The sequence below is a fragment of the Tiliqua scincoides genome, chromosome 3 (assembly GCF_035046505.1).
Source record: "Tiliqua scincoides isolate rTilSci1 chromosome 3, rTilSci1.hap2, whole genome shotgun sequence".
NCBI lineage: Eukaryota > Metazoa > Chordata > Lepidosauria > Squamata > Scincidae > Tiliqua > Tiliqua scincoides.
This window is the reverse complement of record NC_089823.1, coordinates 101,570,856-101,585,921: the sequence shown is the minus strand read 5'-3', so window position 1 is coordinate 101,585,921 and position 15,066 is coordinate 101,570,856. Positions and strand designations below refer to the sequence as shown.

The 15,066-nt window shown below is 43.1% G+C and overlaps 1 protein-coding gene across 1 annotated transcript in view; it reads left to right on the top strand.

Moving 5' to 3' along the window:
* The window catches only part of PCCA (propionyl-CoA carboxylase subunit alpha), a 276,404-nt gene that overhangs the window by 183,030 nt on the left and 78,308 nt on the right, over positions 1–15,066 (top strand). Inside the window, exon 20 of the mRNA XM_066620028.1 lies at positions 12,764–12,817. Within this exon, the coding sequence (XP_066476125.1) occupies positions 12,764–12,817 (54 nt within the window). The remainder of the gene's footprint in view (positions 1–12,763; positions 12,818–15,066) is intronic.

The following is a 15,066-nucleotide window of genomic DNA, read 5'->3' as shown; positions in this document are numbered from 1 at the left end:
TTTGCCTGCTGGCATCCATATATGAAGGCCTGTTCTTGATGTCAAAGTAGCATAACCAGAAATATAATAAAATGGGGGGATTTTCTCGTAACAGGTGCTGCCTTCTCTGAGCTGAGGGTTTTTTTTGTTAGTGGGTTAGGAGGCTCTCTTTCAGTGGGATTTTTCTGGTGGTTTGTTTAGTCCTTACCAGAGGGGAGTTGTCTTTCCAGTGCAGATAGGATTTGGGAGGTAGAGTTGGTACCATCATTGGGAGGGCGTCATAGAAGGTATGGCAGTGGGAGTCAGACTGGCTATTCCAGGGGCAGAAGGGTTATTCTGAGATGGATTATTATTTCCTATTTCTAGCCATGCATCCAGTCCTGTGGTCACTGGTGTTCCTCGCAGGTTCCCCTCTAGCTTTAAGCTACTGCTTTTAAATGCCAGGCCAGTTAATAATAAGATCAGCCTGATTCAGGACATACTCCTATCTGAGTAGGCTAACTCGGCATGTGTTATGGAGACTTTCCTGAGTATCCTGTTCAGTGGTCCACCAGGTTTGAGTGTCTTCTTGTGTTGCTGACTGGGTGAGACAGGATTGGGATTCTGTTGGTGGACTGTCTGCCTTGCTGTTTAACAGCCTCCCTGTCTGAACCGGCTGGGATGATCTCTGGTGTGGTGCTGGAGTGTTGCATGGTGGAATACCCCCAATTGTTTGTATTCCGGGACTTCAGTGTCCATGATGGGCCTCCAATATAACTGAAGCTCAGGATTTCTGGGCTGCCATGGCAATCACAAACCTGTCTCAGTTAAAATATCTCCTGATGCATGTGGCAAGATTCATGTTGGACCTGGTATTTACTGCTAGCCAAGTGAATGGTGATCTGAATGTAGGAAGATATTGAAATCACTCTTTTGTCAAGGACTGATCACTTGCTGGTATGGTTTAGGCTGATGGCAAGGGGCAGGAACCAAATTTGAAGGTTTATCAATGTATCTTTTTGTCTCTATTAGCAGACTGTCAGACTGCCTCTGATTTCAAGCCTAGATAATAGAAGAACTATGAGGCAGAAGAACAGGGTACAAGATCACCCCACTCCTCTGGATTCTCCATGATCAGAAGAAATTATGCACTATAAGAAATGCACTCAGATAATGTGTCAGTTAACCAAATAAAGTTGCCCAAAATTGAGCCTATTCAGAAACCCATAACTGATAGTAAATTGCTAGTTGACTTTTTTTGGTTGGAATTCTTATGGTTTGGGTTCTGTTGCACCATCTATAACAAAGTAATATACGAAGTGTCTTATGAGGTTTAAAGTATCAACAACCAGTCTCCTTCCAAAGAAGCATCTCATATTGAGGCCAACACAGTGATGTTCTGCTAATTTTACCTGACCCCTCAGTGTACCACTGATGGACATAATTGCTTTTGTTTTGCAGATAATTTTGGCTTCTGTCCAGTAAGTAGTACATAGAGAAACTGGTTTTTGCCAAGTTACAGAAAACTCCACTTATGGAACATGAAACTATTTGGGCAACACTGGATATAATGTTTTATATCTAACTTAAATGTAAATTACTGTAAAAGCGTGGAAAGACACAAACTGGCAGAAAACTAAACACAAACAGTTTAATCTGTTTCTCTTCCCTTGAGAAGAGGGCAGCAAAACAGTGAAGGGTTTTTAAGTACTCCGAAACAACAACGACACGATGACATGACGATGACGACACGATGACGCAGTCAGCAGCAGGGTGGGAGCTATCCAGTGTTTTGCATCAAGTGTAACATGTATGACTATATGCCTCTGGGGCATAAGTCATGGGTGTGTCCTCAGTGCAAGGAGCTTCAGGGACGGCAGAGAAGGACTGTGGGGAGACTTCCGGGGACGATCAGGCTGCATCCCACCCTCAGACGTGCAGCTCCTCAGCTGCCCGGGTGGGAAGTCTCAGGGCTGGAGGACGTCAACTTGGAGAGGAGAGAAACAATCCCCTAGGGGGAACCCCTTCTCCAGGAGATGGGCCCATATCAGAATGCACTCAGGATACTCCTCAGCGGGAGGGGGGTTGGAGGCTTCTTGTAGTGGGGGATTTGATTATCAGAAACATAGAGAGGGGGGTTTGCAACGGAAGTGAGGACTGCATGGCGACTTGCCTGCCTGATATGAAGGTTGCGGACATCACTTCTCGTCTAGACAGGCTGGTAGACAGTGCTGGGGAGGAGGTAGCGGTTGTGGTGCATGTCGGGACCAACAATGTGGGCAAGTGTAGCTGGGAGGTCCTGGAGGCCAAATTTAGGCTATTAGGTAGGAAGCTGAAAGCCAGGACCTCAAAGGTAGCGTTCTCGGAAGTGCTACCTGTTCCACACGCAGGGCCAGCTAGGCAGGCGGAGATCAGGGGTCTCAATACGTGGGTGAGACTGTGGTGTAGGGAGGAGGGTTTTAGATTCGTTAGGCACTGGGGAATGTTTTGCGACAAGTGGGGCCTGTACAAGAGCGACGGGCTTCACTTGAACCAGAATGGAACAGAATGGGCAGGAGGTCTGGTCTAGAGTGTAGAGCCTCCGTTAGCTCGAAGATAACATCAGAAGGTCGCCAGTTTGAGGACACCGGCAGCTGCCTGAACGACTGAGACCTTGAAGCAGCTGACAAGCCGAGCTGAGTGATTCCACCTGCTCTTAGTGTGAGCAAGAAGCATCTTGGCTACCCTCCACATGAGAGATCGAGCTGCTTGTCAGCCTGCATGGGAGAACTGGAGGCCAGAAGTGAGACCAAACCAGGAAGATCCATTCTGAAATGTTGTTGGTTCTTGAAAGAGAGAACCTCTATGATTGTCAAAATCCCCTTGAGGGATTTAGAAACGCCTGCCTATGTAAACTGCCTTGTATAAAGTCAGAGGAGTAATCCAATGACCAGAAAGGCGGTATATTAATACCTAGTTGTTGTTGTTGTTGTTATGGAACCCGACTGCTGGTGCATACATTAAAAAGGTGGCAGAGCAGCTTTTAAACTGATCCCTGGGGGAAAGCTGACAGGAGCCGAGGGGCATCCGGTTCAGGATTCCTCATCCCTATGGGACGAGGATGGGGAGGTTAGAGAACAAAAAGACAAAGGCAGAGTAGGAGAAGAAATTGTGAATGTTAGCATGATGGGATGTGATAGATGGTTTGGCACAATGAGAGGATGCAGGGATAAAGGGGCTAATAAGAAGTCCATCCTAGGGCATTCCATGTACAAATGCTTTTATGCAAATGCCCAAAGTCTCAGAGTGAAGGTGGGAGAACTGGAATGTCTGGTGACAAGGGAAAACATTGACATAGTGGGCATAACGGAAACCTGGTGGAATGCGGAAAATCAGTGGGATACCGCAATCCCGGGCTATAAACTCTACAGGAGGGACAGGCAGGGGCGTGTTGGAGGTGGGGTGGTCATTTATGTTAAGGAAGGGATAGAATCCAGCAAAGTAGAGATTGAAGGCGGGTCCGATTCCACCATAGAATCTGTGGGTTAAATTACCAGGCCTGAGGAGCGATGTAATACTGGCCAGAAACCGGAAGGGGACCTTGAAATGAGGAAACAGATCAGGGAGGTGACAAGGAGGGACAGGGTTGTAATCATGGGGGACTTCAATTATCCTCATATAGACTGAGTCAATTTGTGTTCTGGTCACGAAAAGGAGACCGGATTCCTTGACATGTTAAATGACTGTGCTTAGAGTAGCTAGTCATGGAGCCCACCAGAGGACAGGTGACTCTGGATTTAATATTGTGCGGTACTCAGGACCTGGTTAGAGATGTCAGTGTTACTGATCCATTTCGACATGTACATCGGGGGAAGAATACCGGGCAGATCTCTCACAAAAACCCTTGCCTTCCAACGAGCGGACCTCCCTCAAATGAGGAGGCTGGTTAGAAGGAGGTTGAAAGGGAAGGTAAAAAGAGTCCAGTCTCTACAGAGTGCATGGAGGTTGCTCAAATCAACAGTAATAGAGGCCCGGCAGAAGTGTATAACCCAATGGAAGAAGGGCTCGACTAAGTCCAGGAGAGTGCCCGCATGGCTAACCAACCAAGTTAGAGAGGCCGTAAAGGGCAAGGAAGCTTCCTTCTGTAAATGGAAGTCTTGCCCTAATGAGGAGAATAAAAAGGAACATAAACTGTGGCAAAAGAAATGTAAGAAGGTGATACGGGAGGCCAAGAGAGACTATGAGGAACACATGGCCAGCAGCATTAAGAGGAATAATGAAAGCTTCTTCAAATATGTTAGAAGCAGGAAACCCACCAGAGAAGCAGTTGGCCTGCTGGATGGTGAGGGAGGGAAAGGGGAGATAAAAGGAGACTTAGAGATGGCAGAGAAATTAAATGAGTTCTTTGCATCTGTCTTCATGGCAGAAGACCTTGGGCAGATACCGCTGCCGGAACGGCCCCTCCTGACCGAGGAATTAAGTCAGCTAGAGGTTAAAAGAGAAGATGTTTCAGACCTCATTGATAAATTAAAGATCAATAAGTCACCGGGTCCTGATGGCATCCACCCAAGAGTGATTAAGGAATTGAAGAATGAAGTTGCTGATCTCTTGACTAAAATATGCAACTTGTCCCTCAAAACGGCCATGGTGCCAGAAGATTGGAGGACAGCAAATGTAAAGCCTATCTTTAAAAAAGGAAAGAGGGGGACCCGGGAAACTATTGGCCTGTCAGCTTAACATCTATACCGGGTAAGATGGTAGAATGCCTAATCAAAGATAGAATCTCAAAACACATAGATGAACAGGCCTTGCTGAGGGAGAATCAGCATGGCTTCTGTAAAGGTAAGCCTTGCCTCACGAACCTTATAGAATTCTTTGAAAAGGTCAACAGGCATGTGGATGCGGGAGAACCCGTAGACATTATATATCTGGACTTACAGAAGGCATTCGACACGGTCCCTCACCAAAGGCTACTAAAAAAACTTTGCAGTCAGGGAATTAGAGGACAGGTCCTTTCCTGGATTGAGAACTGGTTGAAGACCAGGAAACAGAGAGTGGGTGTCAATGGGCAATTTTCACAATGGAGAGAAGTGAAAAGCGGTGTGCCCCAAGGATCTGAAGAAGGCCAATTCTATGCTTCGGATCATTAGAAAAGGTATTGAGAACAAAACGGCTAATATTATAATGCCTTTGTACAAATCAATGGTAAGGCCACACCTGGAGTATTGTGTCCAGTTCTGGTCGCCATATCTCAAAAAAGATATAGTGGAAATGGAAAAGGTGCAAAAGAGGGCAACTAAGATGATTACTGGGCTGGGGCACCTTCCTTATGAGGAAGTTTGGGCCTTTTCAGCCTACAAAAGGTATACAAAATTATTCATGGGATGGATGAAGTGGATAGAGAGATGCTCTTTACGCTTTCACATAACACCAGAACCAGGGGACATCCACTGAAATTGAGTGTTGGGAGAGTTAGGACAGATAAAAGAAAATATTTCTTTACTCAGTGTGTGGTTGGTCTGTGGAACTCCTTGCCGCAGGATGTGGTGACGGCATCTGGCCTGGCTGCCTTTAAAAGGGGATTGGACAAGTTTCTGGAGGAAAAATCCATTACGGGTTACAAGTCATGATGTGTATGTGCAACCTCCTGATTTTAGAAATGGGCGATGTCAGATACAAGGGAGGGCACCAGGATGCAGGTCTCTTGTTATCTGGTGTGCTCCCTGGGGCATTTGGTGGGCCGCTGTGAGATACAGGAAGCTGGACTAGATGGGCCTATGGCCTGATCCAGTGGTGCTGTTCTTATGTTCTTAATCTATTTAAAGATATTTGGGGCACTTCCAGATGAACTTCAGGAAGCTAGTAACTGTCTTTCGTCTTATATGCATGTGGAAATGTAATGTATTTAACTTTGCAGTAGATATAACTTGTTCCGAGAACACAGGGAACTCACTTATCTGTCCTGTTTCTGTTGTGGTCTGTTGAATCAGGTTATGCACCTAATTCATGAGACGTGGAACAATATTGTTAACTAGCACACCAAAGGTCATTGTGCTGCTGTTCTTAAAAAAAAAAAAAATCATTTTTTAAAAGTTAATTAATATAGGAATTTAAGCACTGAGAAAATACAGGGAACAACGGATGGATGGCAAAGTGTGGCAATGCTGGACTAAAAACCCCATCTGGAAATTCCCTTAATTTATTTCAAGAGTATTTTAATAGGATACTTGGGGAGGAATGGAACAATCCTACCAAGGATTGGCTCCATGTAAGCCAGTCAACATAATTTATTTATTGCTTCCTATATGACTATAAGTTGTAAAAAAAGAAAATAGTGCTTAAATAGTACCAAATAATTTTATTGTGACCAGTAAAATAATCATAGAAATATGCAGTGTTACTTCGTTTGTGGTCTATTAACAAATTACCCCCCTTTTTTTAAAAAAATTTCATGTTACAGAAATGCAATTCATCCTTACCTTATATAGTGTAGTGATCTATTTAGCATGTATAAAAGTATGAAATTTAGTAGAAAACAAATAAATCTAGTAACAAATGTGAGATCAATATATTGTTTATAGTGAAAAAATTGTTAACCATCTTTCACTTTCCAAAATGCCAATTATTTATGCATTTACATGTACAGATTACTGTAATTACTCTGTATGCTTTAAGAAGTGCTAATCACTGATATTTATTGACAACTAATTCAGAGCATTAGTTATGATTTAAATTTGTTGACTTTTGTATTGGAGTGCTCAAAACCCTGACCTCTTTTGGGTGTTAATAGCATATACTTTATCTGAGAGCTTTTCTGTTTTTCAATAAGCCTGAAAGGAAACATCTATTTTCCTCTTCTGTGATTTTGAGTTTTAGTTTTTGCTTTCTCAGGCCAAACTACATGTGACAGTTAAACACACCCAATTGTGTAGGGGAAAAAGCAAGTAGGGTGTTCCAATTTTGGCAGCAAAAGGGGTTTTCGGTAAGGAATACCAGAATTTTTCCACCACCTGACACACCTCTTTGCAGCTCCTCTCCCCAGGGGCCTTTTTCTCAGCTGAAGTCATTTCCAGTATCTGAGGTTGGCTGAGGAAAAAATCGCTTAGGGAGAGAAGTAAGTCATGGACAGCGTAGAGTTCTGTACTCCTCTCCAATGTGCCCTTTTTGCTTTTAAAACTGGAAACAGGAAATCATGTCTGTTGTATGTAGTTTCCCATCACTCGTACTAACACTGAAAACTTTGTTTTAATGCATGTGGTTGACTGAATCAGAGCTCTTCTGATGCCAGGGTGGAGGAAGGGAAGGTAGTCTCTATGCTCTTGTCTTGCTGTTATAAGTTGAAGAACAACTGGGTAGTAACCCTTTATTTAAATCAGATTTTGAACTAGTTTTGTCCACTGTTCTGGGCCTTACATTTCATCACATTTGAAGCAGACTTCACAAGGTCCATTGATATATACTCGTAAATCAGATTACTTTCTTCAGTAAGGGCTACCTGCGTGATTATAGTTTTTGCAAAGCAGAGTCCCTCCAATCTGAAGATTTTGAATATATTTCTGTATAACAGCCCAATCCTGAGCTGTCCGGAGTGCCCAGGCATGGCAGCACCGAAAAGGGCTGCTACTGAATCGTGCGCCTCCCGCGCTACCATGGGAGGCTCCTCGGGAGAAGGGCATGTTGGTACCCTTCCCCTGAGTAAGGTAAGCAGCCCTGCAATGGGGCTACTCACTTTACTGCCGACCAAAAGGTTGCTGGTAAAGAAAAGGTGCTTGTGTACAGCATGCAGCCCTCCACGAGCCCCCTGGATCCTGTGGAGCTCAGCTCCGCAGATCCTCCTCCCGCCCCCCCACTAGCATGCCTCCTGCCTGCCCCTTGGCACACCTCCTCCCCACCCCCGCCGGCCTCCTCCATCCACATTCCCACCTCCTGTTCCGCTGCTCTGTGGTCCGGGAGACTGCTGAGCTACAGAACCTGGGCGACCGCCCCATGCTAGTCCAGCACCGGCTGGTGCTGGGCTAGCACCGGCGGGAGCCTGGCGGTGAGCCCCGTGAATGTGCCTTATGGCACGTTTGCAACTGTGGTCGGCAGCATGGAGTCTAACCACAGGATTGGGCTCAAAAACAGGTTTTGAAGTAATCTTTGTTTTTATAGTAGTCTTATGTAAAACATTCAGCCAGGAGGTCCTCTAAGGGCCTGATCCTATCCATTTTTCCAGTGCTGGTGCTGCTGTGCCTATAGGGTATTCACTGTTTCCTGTGTTGGGGAGGCAGTCTTGGACACCTCCTCAAGGTATGGGAACATTTGTTCCCTTACTTCAGGGCTGCATTGTGGCTACCCTGGTGTTGGAAATTTGGATTGGATTGGGCCTTACGTCATAGGCAGTGTGCATGCTCTGTCTCTGCAACACAAATGTATGCTTGCTTCCTTTTCCTATATGCTGTGTCTGCTCCCATTCACACCCTCTTGTTCTCTCACATATCCACTCACACACAATTTTATGTGTGCATACATAGACACATTTTGTCAGAGATTGAGAGCCCAATCCTATCCGACTTTCTAGCACTGATGCAACCTCAATGCAGACCCGAGGTAAGGGAACAAATGTTCCCATACCTTGAGGAGGCCTCTGTGACTACCTCCCCATCACAGGAAACAGTGCATACTCCATTGGCACAGCAGCACCGACACTGGAAAATTGGATAGGATTGGGCGCTGAATTGGCTGGTTCTTATAACTGACTGAATGACAGGACCAATGAAGGTGAATGGTATTCCATTAAGAAAAATTCTTAATCCTTTCTATCAAAATTGTCACCAATTTTGACAGCTTATCAAGTAGTCTGTACTTGTTTGTTTTGGCATGCTATTGGCTCATCAGCAGCTGGTATTTTGTTCCTTTTTGCAGTTTCCAATACTTGATTGTGTTTCTCCCAGTCTCTGGAGAAAAGTGTGTATTCCTGTTTCTTTTATAAAAGTGAACCTCAGGATTTTTGTATGCAATTTTATTTCTCACTTTTTTCCATTCCTTTGATCACTGTTGTTGAAATGTATCACATTTTGACACACCTCCACTTTATTTTCCTGTGGTTGTATGGAGCATAGTGCCACTAATGACCTACTGGTGGAAAAAGAAATGTTTCAAAGAATGTCTAAAACATTGGACTTGTTTCTTTGTGGTGTTTTGTCTATTTCACACATCTTTAAAATATTTTGTATGAAATTATTAAACTGATGTGGGTGGTGTTATATATGCATATGTGTATATATGCATGCATACACACACACACACAAAATGTGGGAGTTTATGAGTAATTGATTAAAGTTAATTGCATAGAGCAACTTGATTGTTACCTTAGACCAGTGGTTCCCAAATTATGAGCCATGACTTCCCAGGAAGCTGCAGAAACCAGCCAGGGAAACCACAGAATCCTTGTTAAAAATCCACTGCCCTATACAATGCATAGGATTGTAGCACTAATGGAGAACCACAATCAATGGCTTAGTGCAGGGGTCTCCAAACTCTGGCCCGGGGGCCAGATGCGGCGCGCAGCAAGCCTCTTTCCGCCCGCGGCCAACCTCTTGTCCCCTGAAAGCCTCTGGCCCACTTAACTGAACATGACCAGAACTGTGCTCTGAGGGTGTTCTGAGGGCCATAGAGGTTGAATGAAAGAGCCCATTCGTTCATTTATTCACTCATCTAAGTTCCATCTCTAATTTATTTATTTAAATTTTATATTTAATTTTTTTTCTGGCCCTCCACACCATGCAGCAACTGTTACCCTGCACACGCCCAGGGTCAGGCCTGGTTAGTACTTGGATGGGAGACTTCCTGGGAATACCGGGTGCTGTAGGCTTATACCATAGTCTTTCAAGACTGAAGGTTGCCAAAAAAACCTCCACACCATGCCAGATATTTGATACGGTCCTCTGGCCAAAAAGTTTGGAGACCCCTGGCCTAGTGGGTCAAGGGAATTCCCAGTTGAAGACGTCTGAGAACCACTGCCTTAGACAATACTGTTAAAAATGGTATTTTGTTAGCATCTTAGAGCACCTCAACTTCGCCAGTTTCATTGTTATTATTCATTATTGTCATAATACACATGGCATTCTGGCCAAAGTGTTGAACAATGTATGGAGAAATTTAGGTTCGAATCTGCTTAGGTGTGAAGCTCATTGGTTACCTTGGACAAATCACTATTTCTCAGCACAGCCTACTTTGAAGAGCTGGTATGAGACTTAAAAATTACACTGAATTTCTTGAACAAGTGTGGGATAACATGACTATTATTAAAAAGGTTTGTGTAAGAAGCTCCCCAAAACATAACTTTTCATAACTTTACATGTCAGTTTACTATTAATATACCCTAAGTCTTCCCTTGCACTATTTAATGGTTCATTGTGTGACAGGAGAAGGCCAGATTTCTTGTTTCTGAACTTGACCAATACTGTAACTATTGGCCCAATCCTATCTAGAATTGGACCAGCACATGCAGGCCTTTACAATAGCGGAACACAGTTCTGCTGTTGTGAAATGGCTTCCGATGGAGGCAGAATGCTCCATTGGTGACCATTTTGTGAGCCATAGCAGGCAGCACTCCCCAACCATCACCAACTGCCCAGCACCACCAGAGCAGGTAAGGCAGCGGCAGGGCAGGAAGGGTGAGAAAGGGGGCGGAAGGTTGCAGAAGGGGGTGGATCAGGTGGCAATGGTGCATGCCAGATTATCCTCTGTTTTCGTGCCCTCTTTGTCTTCTTGAACTTGGGCCAATGAAATCGCTGCCACAGGTGCAAGGAGACCCATTGTGGAGCAGAAGTCTTATGGAGGTGTAAGGGGATTTAAATTCCCTTTATCCTCTGAAGCATCCTGATCTGCCCCCTCACTAGATAAAGTGCACCTGATTTTGGTGAAACGATACCAGAGGGGAGGGAGGAGGATAGGATTGGGTGCTTTCTCACAAAGCAGAGCTGCCTTTAGGAATAATATTCGTTTTACCTTATGGGAACTGTGTAGATAACAGCATCATCTTTCAAAACAGATTATTGCAAGGATGTCGACAAAGATATAGTCGTAAATTTTTAAGTGTGGGAGCTTGTTATGACCCTTGTATAGCAATACACTATTATGAACAAGTATCAAATTTATTTTTCTTCATTATAGTGTTTTCATCCTCTGCCACTTATTCCTACTTTGAAGGTTATTATACTTGTTGAAAGATCTAGTTTGTTTTACTCTAAATTCTTTTAGCTGGTTGCAGTTGTTTAATCCATTTCTGCCCAACATTACATATAAGCAATAGGGATTAAATGTGTACACCTGTGGGCTGGCCAAAAATGGGTTAGAAAAAATGTAGAAATGCAGGAAGATGGAATTAAAACATATCCCCAGATTTAATAGGTATGTTAGAGTGCTAGGCATTAACATATGCCCCAGGCAAATTTGTCAGTTTGTCTCATGCTGATGTTGCTGAAGCTGATCATTATTATTATTATTATTGCAAGGGAGTGGCAACAGGATAGAGGTACAGGTATAATCTAATTGTCCACAGATTTTTCACCTGTGGTTTTATCTCAATGCATGAGAAGGGCCCTTTCAATTAAAAGGAAAAAGTCATTTAACAATAACCTCATTAATGCTAGAGTGGGCAACTGGCTGACAATCCATCAATCCTTCTCTCTCCAGGCACTTAGAATAGCTTCACTTCAAGGCAAGCAACTCCTCCCTTCCCCCTGAGCACATTGTTGTTAGCATCCTTCAGTCTCAGAAGACTATGGTATTGCGCTCTGAATGGTGGTTCTGGAACAGTGTCCTCTCCAGTGCGCGAAGCCTGGGTAAAGTAGGTATGGAGGATAGGCTGTTATCCATGCAGCAAATCCCCCCTCTCCACGTCGCTGAAATGGTCCAATGGAAAGGTAGAGGCCAATACGGTTGGTTCCAGCGGCATCGCAGGAGTTGCCAGAACGTGACATTGTTCAGCCATGAACTGCCTCAGGGACTCCGGCTCCTGATTTTGCCTCGAGGTTGACTCCTGAAGCCTTTTCCATAACTGGATGTAGCCACAAGGCAGTGGAGGTTTGGGGTCAGAGTTTTCCTTCTCTCAGATGAGCTGCCTTCCCAGGCTGACAGCCCCATCCACCCGGTGGCTGTTTAGTCACCTCTTACGACAAGTACAGCCAAACTGAGGGCCTATTCTTATCCCCAGCCCCCAGGGGAATGAGCACATGGTAGAAAGATAATCACTTTGCCTTCTTTCAAAGGGAAGGGTCACCTGCTCAGAGTGAAATCTTTCTAAGCACCTGAAGGGAAACTGATTGATAGATTGTCTGCCTAATGACTCTGTCATACATCACAGAGGTCAGCAAGGCTGTTTTTAAATCACCTAACAAAGGCACATTGTTATTTAAATGGATTTGCTTTAATGTGATTTTTGCCATCCACCTCAGTTCTGGGAACTGAACCCTCTTGAGTAAGGAGACTCAGCCTGTATCTTGTTGCCTTGAGTGATCCTTGAGGCATCTGGTGGGCCACTATGAGGTACACGTCAATCCAGCAAGGCTTATGTTCTCATGGTCCTGATGCTTCTTCTTAGCTGAAGTCTTTTTGAAAAAAAGGCCCAAAGGCACTGCTGAAGCATGTTGTTTTCCTGTGTAATGCATCACCCATTACTTTCAGGTCTTTGGGCAGACTGAATGAGGTTACTCGCTTTGTCTAAAATATATGTATATTTTATAAATTACGCCTGTAATTTCAGAAGTCATATTTTGGGGAAAAACATTTGCTTCTCCTAAAGGAACATAGTCTAAATACTGTTGCACATGTTTTCTTCCAGTGTCTTTCACGGGATGCAAGTGGAAATATTAGCATTCAGTTCCTTGGCACAGTGGTAAGTACTAAAAACCACTGCATGTTCTTGTTTAGATATAAGAATTTTTTTTTAAATTGAGCACATTAACTACTAGTGTTAGTTTTTTATTTTGTTACTGTTGCATGTCAATGTCATTCATAATTTTTGTGGACAGCCCTTGATGTAAGAGATTCAGGGGGAAAGAACCTCTTGTATAACAGAAATTGAGTGTTAATTCTTCACCTTCTTCTGAAAGTCATTATCAGACATGTTCTTAGTCAAGAACTGAGACCTATGAAAAGATGGTAAGATTGCTTACAGTACGTGAACCACATTGTCTTATAATCAGTGATATCAAATTGTGTTTATGTGTGCAAACAAATACATAGGCACAAATGTATGCGCATTTCTTCTGTCTACATACAGACACACGGATTTCTTATATAGAAAAGCCATCTGGAAGGAGTTGCTAATATCTTAATGGCTTCTGCAGTGTTTATGGAATAAAACAGACCTTAAATCTCTGACACAGTTGAAAGTTGCAGTTAGGATCGGGGTGAGGGGGGCAGTTCTTGATTCTTGCACCAGTCGATCATCATAGACAGGGTGAGCTTGCCCTCTTACCTCAAGTGACCTTGAACATTGAGCGATGGACTTGATACTATACTGTCTGCTAAACAAATGCCTGTCATTCATACTTATGGGTGAAATTTAAATGCAGCGCTTAGGCAAATTATGAACCCTGTGGGATGAGAAGTTTTCCCCTTTGCAATTGTGCTGAAATTGCAGCCCATCTACATTGTTCACAGAGCTCTGTAGAAACTCAACAGAGGCCCTTGCTGACTCCTTAGGTTGGGGTGCAAGGTTCATGTTAAGTCTGTAGAATGACAGAAGATGTATCAAGAGAGACAGTGCGAATCCAGCTAGGTAGCTGTCACTGGAGGAAAAGACTACCCCACTCACCTAAATATTGTGACCTTTTTGCTTTAAAGGCCTGACAAAATTTTGCAACCGGCAGCTTGGCAGTATATCTTTCTAGAAAAGCATGAGAGACAGTGAAGTCCAACTCAAAAAGCAGTAGCTTCATCAACAGTAGCTGATAGAGCAGACCAGTTGTGTCAGCCAATGGGGTGTGTATCTGTCAGTCTCTCCAGTTTTCAGCCAAACTTTAAAATACATTTAATAAAAACTACAATAGCAACAGTGGCAATTCTTTTTCCTCTATTGATTAGGTAATTGATTCATGAGATTTAGAAAAAATATATATATTCTTCAGTAACTTGATCTGAATTGATTTGTATCCTTTTAATTTAAGAATTAAAATAGTTTAATGATACATTTTCATTTCAGATACATGGCTGACTTTAATCAGACACTTATTTTTAAGATTGTTCTCAGGGAAAGCCATCCTGCTTGTAATGGAGGCATCAGATTTAGATAAAATTGATTGCTTGTTTTGCTAGTTTGGGTGCATGCACATTTGCATGTGTTTTCTGAAATTATACAGCAAAAAATCTGCTACTGCTTTATTTTTTATATAAGTCCTGACCATTGGGTAAACTGAGAAGGTGGATAAATACTTAGAGAAACCAAACATTTCCTCTTTTTATTGTCATTCTCTAAAGATGAAGCTGTATTCCAATGGCCAAATTTGAGATCTTATTAAATTTCAGCTAAAACAACTTGGTGAAGTTTGGGGGCAAGTACAGGGTTAAAAAGTAGTCACCCCTTTTTGCTCTAACCTGGCCCTAGGTTGCAGCTGTTTTTCCATAGAAGTGGTTGCTGAGGATTTGTTGCACTCATTCGTGAGTAATGAATAGTGAATAGAACTAAAATATAATGGGGTTGTACTCTAAGAAGCATATGCAGAAAAAGCATACACACTGACATTCTGCACTGTTCTTCAATATTTGCACTAACGCATATGGAAGAAATTATGTAATAAGGAGGTATTGATAGTTCTGTTAGTTTTATCAGGATCCACTTCAAATTTCTGTGCACAAGAACCTTCACTTTCACATGTGCAAGACCCCTTATGTGATCAGGGTAACTTTGGATACAACCCATTGGTTTCGAGAATGTTAGAAACATCATATGGTCTTGAATTCTGTCACACTTTATAATAGTTTGAACCTCTCCAGTAACTAAAAGAATGCAATGTGGACACCCCACTTTATAGGGTTTTCACAACTGTAGGTTTGACATTTTCTCAAGAGTTTTAAGAAAATACTCATTTATACAATTATAAAGCTTAATAAGGGATTTTAATGAAGCAAAATCAAAATGAG